Raw genomic sequence first — 6298 nt, 5'->3', positions numbered from 1 at the left:
GGCCTTCCCCTCTCTGTTTAGCATCTTGTCTAGTTCTTTCTTTGTCTCCTCGAACTGGTGCTCTGTATGTACACAACAAAGGGCCTTAATCTTGTCACATACCTCCTTCTTCCTCTGACGACGCCAGAAATTAGCGGCAAAATATCGCATGCACCATCTGTGGACTAGAGGCGAGAACCCTTCAAGATGTTCTTCTGCAGCATTAAGTAGGCCTATGTGACTGTCAGAGATCATACATATCATGTGAGAGGGGCCAAGCACATGTACACGTAGGAGCTGCATGAACCATGACCATGAATCAACATTCTCTCCCTCGGCCAAAGCAAATGCCATTGGTACTATCTGATCCTTCGGATCCATAGCGGCAGCCATCATCAACACGCCCCTGTACTGTCCGGTTAGGAAAGTGCCATCAACAAATATGACTGGCTGACAATACTAGAAGGCATGTTCTGTCTGAGCAAACGACCAAAACACACACCGCAGGACCTGTTTCACCTCACCGGTGTAGTGGTTTTGCCAGTACTTCCCTCCGGTGTCTATAAACCATTTCAAACTGGGGTTGTAGTGAGTCATTGCACACAATATCCTAGGAACCCTGTTGTACGCTTCCTTCTAGATACCCCAACAAATCTCCAGGGCAATCTGCTTAGCACGCCAAGCCTTTCCGTACTTTGACTCGTAACCTGTGAATCTAAGTATGGACCGAATCAAGTACGACACCGAAACGTCGTTATCGTCATCAACGAGGCCCAATATGCGATGGGCAAGATATCGTGCCGCGAGCTAAGGATGATTTTCCTTCCCCTTATTTGACAGGCATGTGTGGGGTTGGACCACTTTAGTTATCCTCCACTTGCCATCGCTCTCTTTCTTCCGAGCATTTAGCCTCCATAGACAACCTGGCTTGCAAATCATGTGGTACCTCAACTCCTTGTCAGAATGAGTGACGGTGTAGGGCCGATGGTGATACACCGCATAGTCCTGAAGAAATAGTTTTAGCTCAGACATTGTATTGAATACCATCCCCTTGCTAAGGATTACATTCTCATGGTCGTACAATTATTTCCTACACATCTGCAGGCCGGTGTCACAAACTGCCATATCCGTCAGGCTGACGTCCCTATAGTTTCGAACGCCATGAAAAGGTACTTTCACCGACCTCAGTTGCATCAGCTCCATCGCTGTGTAAGGCTCTAGTGGAACGTACTGTTGTGCTTCGCTCAACCTAACCCATGAATCAAAGGGGGTAACATCCTCTGGCACATCTCTGTCTAGTCTTCCCTGGACTGGCATAGCATGCTGTTCTTGACTTGGTCCTGGCACATCTCTGACTACTCTCACCTTAACGGGTACTGGCATAGCATCTCTGCCTCCTTGCTCATTGTTTGAATCCTCTGAATCACTGTTATTGTCATCACCAATCCTTTCCTCCTCCACCTGCTCCTCCTCATCCCGCTCGAACTCATCCACATTGAAGTCATTGTTTATAAGGCCTACTGACATCCGCCTGGATTCATCGACTGCCATTTGAGACGAATAAAGTTGCTCCTGTGTCAGCTAACCATCCATCTCCATATCTCCTGGTGTTGCATCCACATCGACCCCCATTCATGTCCATCGCCTCCAACTCCATCAAAGGACGACCCGTCCTCCACATCCTCAATCTTGTACCCGTTCTCCACCACCACCTCAGCCACGGTCACATTTGACCCTTGGATTACCCTTGTGTAGCAGGACCAGTGAGCCTGGTCGCGCAAAGGCATTAGGACGTAGTGTGTCCTAGTCTTCCCACTATCAAACCTCCCCTTCAGTGTGAATTCCCCGTCAAACTTTTCCTTCACACGCAAAACAAGATCGCTGAAGCTAGGAGGATCATCAAACATTTTCAATTCTTCTTCCATATCCTCAAACAAACCATCTTGTTTCCTAACACTTCCTCTGTAAAACAAGCGGACTAAACAATCCATCTACAAAACCATTTGAGAAAACTTCATCAAGTCTTCGAAATGGATAGAGGAAACAACTAATTATAACCTAGAGGAAACACTAAACCGTGCAATATTTAACCTAAGTAACTAATCATACTTGTGTTACCTATACTGCAAACTAACTATACTAAGTGATCTAACTAACTAAAATAAGGTACCCAAGTAACTAAATGTACTAAAATAACTAACTAATCTAACTACCTAACTATAATAACCTAAGTAACAAATCTAACTAACTAACTACACTAACCTAACTAAATACACTAACTAAACGACCTAATCTAACTACCAAAACTAATCATCAAGTTTTGCTACAAACCCTGAATACCAAGCAAATACTTCAATCAACCATGCAAATAACCAAATCGAGAGGGGGAGTACCTTGGCTACGAGGAAACGAGGATAGGGGGGTCACCCCTGCCCACAGACGGCGAGGAGATGTCCAGCGGTAGGAGGTTGCTGCGAGGGAGTGAGGGAGGGAGAGGGTGGGAGGGAGAGGGAGAGAGAGGGGCCGGCGGTGGCCGCCGACGGCGGCAGTGGGCGGCGACGGCGGGCGGAAGCGGCGACGGCGAGCGACAACGGCGGCGGCGGCGAGCGGCTCAGGGGAGGGAGGGAGAGAGAGAGGGGCCAGCGGTGGCGGCGAGCTGCAGCGGCGGCGGCTGGATCTGAGCGAGCGAGCGAGAAACTAGATGCGGCCCGTTATTAGCCTCTGCCACTCCAGGCTGGGTGGCGCGGCAGAGCCTGCCACGTCAGCTAGTCAGCGCTCCGTTGACCAGCCTCTCCGCGCCATTATTTTGCCACACCATGCAACTAGGTGCGGCCAAAAGTATTAGTTTTTTTAAAAAAAAATCAGTGTTAGATTTTAAATAGTTTTAAAAAAGTGTTAAAATAAAAAAATCGGGGGAGTCGGGGCGGGGGGGGGGGTCGGCATGGGGCATGGCCGCTGCGACTCAAAGCCCGAAGGGGACTCTAAGAACACCTTGTAAAACGAGTCATACAATATATCTCAAGTCCATTGTTACAACAAATGACTATCATGCTTAAATAAAGTTGGGGAAGCTGAAATATCCTTTTTATATATGTCCTTCTAATCATAAAAAAATAAAATATCATCTCTTCTATATATGTCCACTGTTACAAATGACGATCATATCCAAATAATTCTTAAGTGTATAAGAAATCTTGATAGCACTACTGTTTTTAAATAAGCAGTAATGCTATATGTACTTATCAAACATGCACACTAGTTAACTACATTCGACATAAATGGTAATTTGGCCAGCTTGGTTAAAAGACAACACCGACAAAAAATTCAGACATAGCCACTTAGAAACATATCCAAACACAAAAGATCATATATGCATGTATATAGAATGAATAGCTCTACTTATGCAGATATGCATATTCACATGAGTCTTCCTCTACATAAATGGATAAGTACCACAAGATATCACCACACTGCACTAGCTAGATCATATGGTGAGATCAAGAGTACTTGTCCTTGTTGGATGCGCTTTCCCTTTTTCCATATTGAGACCTAGGACTTTATGATGACCACCACTACTGGTCCTCACACAAGGAGGAGATGGGAACAAAGAAAGAGATAGCCGAGTATCATCAGTTGCACTCTCGACTTCTTGATCCCCGGCATTATTCTCCTCTTCTTGATGTCTTCCCCAGGTACAACCTGATCTCTTTATTCTCTTGTCCCGGCGTGGGCCGATATCCAATGCAAGTTCGAGATCAAGAGGATCATGGTGGATATTATCCTCATTGCGCGGCAGTCGTCGTTGATGATGATTCATGAATTGATCATTTTGATATGATAAACACCTTTGAAGAGTAGATGCTGGAGTGCTGCTAGCTCTAGCAGTATACTGAGCACGAGTTCTAAGGAATGCGTCGGCTTCAGCTGTTGATGAGGAGTAGGGTTTTGATCCAAGAAGATGGTGACTGTGAAGCAAATACGATGGATCATGGAAATTGTTCCAATGGGGCCATGCACCAAACCTAGTCCACATAAACCAATTAATGACATTATTAGTTCGAGAACCATGTGCTGCCTGCTTATTGTTGAGACAAGAAAAAGGCGTAGAAATTTAATGGGATTTTATTTGCATGTGTTCCATGCATGATCACTCATGGATCCATCCAACCACCTTGCTGACAATATGGTACTAGCACCAGTCTGGCCGTGATGCAAGGAGAGATGGCCGAGGTTGTACGCTTGTCCCCCGTCCTGCAACTGATGAACATCTCTCCATGAACCAGTACCTATCACTGTAAAAGAGTAGTATAACTTACCATGTCAAGGGGTAGTTATTATTATTATATACATGATCGATAATTAACCGAGTCTACGAACTGAAACAACGAGATGCTGCTCAAGAATTAGTCTTACCCTGGCCCGAGTCGTCGATCTTCTTGCTCCTATACATCTGAAAATCATCAAAAGAAAATATGGAACATGATGGAATTAACCAGCAAGAAATTAAATTTAACCAAACTAGGATAAGAAGGGATGAAGAGATCTGCATATACTTGGAGATGGCTCTTGACATGGCCTATGCTAAGCCCTTTAACGTTCATCAATTGAAGAACGAGCTTGGGAGTTGCACCTATACAACACAAGCATTCATGAAATGAACTGAAATCACGAGATATATATATATATATATACACACACACACACATAGGGTAAGGCTATTCTGCAGCTGGCTACGATAATGTTTGTACCAATTTACGATAACATGAATATGTATTTACGATACTTGTGTTACTATAACTCACGGTGATATTTACCATAATGTTATAGTAAATCACTTAGTAAGGAGTTACTGTAGTCTCGTAAATTAGCATAGTAACTATCGTAACTCAAAGTGGCCACAGAATAAGTTATTCTATGGCCTGCAGAACAGTAGTTCTATATATATATATATATATATATATATATATATATATACTTCAATCAGGAGGTGGTTGCTTACGGTCTTGGCCGCCGAGCCTGTCGACGGCGCGGAGGAAGCATAGGTGGAGCTCCGGCGTCCAGCGGAGGCGGGGGTTCTTAGACCGGACGTAGGGCCGCACCGAGGACGGCGAGGCGCCGGCGGCCTTCCTGCCGCTGTCCCCACCGGCTTCATCCAGCTCCACCGTGCTGCTATTGCTTGAGCTCCCGTCATGACCGGCGCGAGGCACGTCGGTGCCAGCAGCATCATCCTCCCCGTCGTCCCCGGCCTGGCCGCCGGACAGCCGCAGCAGCTGATCTGCAGAGCTCTCATCGCAGCCTTTGCTACCTCCCGCCATGCATGCGCGACCGGTGGACGATCACCGGCGCCGGCGGCCAACTCTATCAACAAGAAGCTACTAGCTCTAGTATAGTAGATGTTGATGGGTGAGCTGAGGTCCAAGTCCGGCCAACTCGCTCTTGTGGCATCTTGTGTTGTTATTGCATCATGCCGGCCGTTACCGATCTAGCTAACACTCAAAAGAAGTAGCAAGATAGAGAGAGGTCCAAAACAAAGGTGAGGTCATGGATCATTCTATCTATCCATCCATCTAACTAAATATATGTGTGTGTCTTCATATAGGCATAGGCGTTGTGTGAGACGACAAGTGATCTCATATATATATGAACACCCCATATATATATTTATATATGGCTTTTCAGAAAAGAAGTACTAGTACTAGTGAATCAAGGCAAAAGGTTGGGAAAAGGTGAAACTACAACCAATCCTAACTGACAAACACTACAGAAAATATATAGTACTGTGTGGAGTGTGGACTAATCAGCGTTGCCCTAAAGTCTTTGGCTTGTGTTCCATATTGGTCATACCAGGAACTAATCTTTTTGTTTGTATCAGCTTTATTTATTTCTGTCTCCATCTGGTACGGCAGGAGCGGAGCAGTGTAGACGACTGACTAGCTAGAAGGTACGGTGTGAAAGAGAATGAAGGAAGATAATAGTCATGCCAACTGTGATTATTATAAGTCCAATATAATGCATGTGAGACAGAGAGGACAATATTCATGCACATGACACACTACCGGAGGCGGCTTCTTTGCCGAGTGCCTCAGTCACTCGGCAAAGGCCGATATACACTCGGCAAAGCCTGGCAAAGGGCGCTCGGTAAACAGTTTATCGGCAAAGACCTCTTTGCCGAGTGCACTTTATCGGGCACTCGGCAAAGGCTTTGCCGAGTACCAATCCGACACTCGGCAAAGAAAAGTAGCCGTGACGGCAAGCGCCACCGTGACGGCGGCTTTGCCGAGTGTCAAGGTCAAGCACTCGGCAAAGGTCGCCGCTTTAC

The 6298-nt window shown here is 45.9% G+C and overlaps 1 protein-coding gene across 1 annotated transcript; it reads right to left on the bottom strand.

The window, feature by feature from the left end:
- Positions 1-3411: 3411 nt before the first annotated feature.
- Positions 3412-5537, bottom strand: LOC136509659 (uncharacterized). Its single transcript, XM_066504403.1, has 5 exons — positions 4979-5537; positions 4533-4609; positions 4393-4429; positions 4151-4271; positions 3412-4001 (listed from the first exon to the last, which is right to left on the bottom strand). Exons 1-5 carry the CDS (start codon positions 5292-5294, stop codon positions 3464-3466), a joined length of 1089 nt encoding a protein of 362 aa, XP_066360500.1. The 5' UTR covers positions 5295-5537; the 3' UTR covers positions 3412-3463.
- Positions 5538-6298: the final 761 nt, after the last annotated feature.

This window comes from Miscanthus floridulus, chromosome 15 (assembly GCF_019320115.1).
Source record: "Miscanthus floridulus cultivar M001 chromosome 15, ASM1932011v1, whole genome shotgun sequence".
Classification (NCBI taxonomy): domain Eukaryota; kingdom Viridiplantae; phylum Streptophyta; class Magnoliopsida; order Poales; family Poaceae; genus Miscanthus; species Miscanthus floridulus.
The sequence above is the reverse complement of the archived record's forward strand: the minus strand, read 5'-3'. Positions and strand labels throughout refer to the sequence as shown.

Coding starts and splice junctions, on each gene's coding strand:
- LOC136509659 (XM_066504403.1), bottom strand. CDS start 5,294: ATGGCGGGAGGTAGCAAAGGCTGCGATGAGAGCTCTGCAGATCAGCTG. Junction 4,430..4,532: donor ATGTCAAGAGCCATCTCCAA/GTATATGCAGAT, acceptor GATGATTTTCAG/ATGTATAGGAGCAAGAAGAT. Junction 4,272..4,392: donor GATCGACGACTCGGGCCAGG/GTAAGACTAATT, acceptor ACTCTTTTACAG/TGATAGGTACTGGTTCATGG.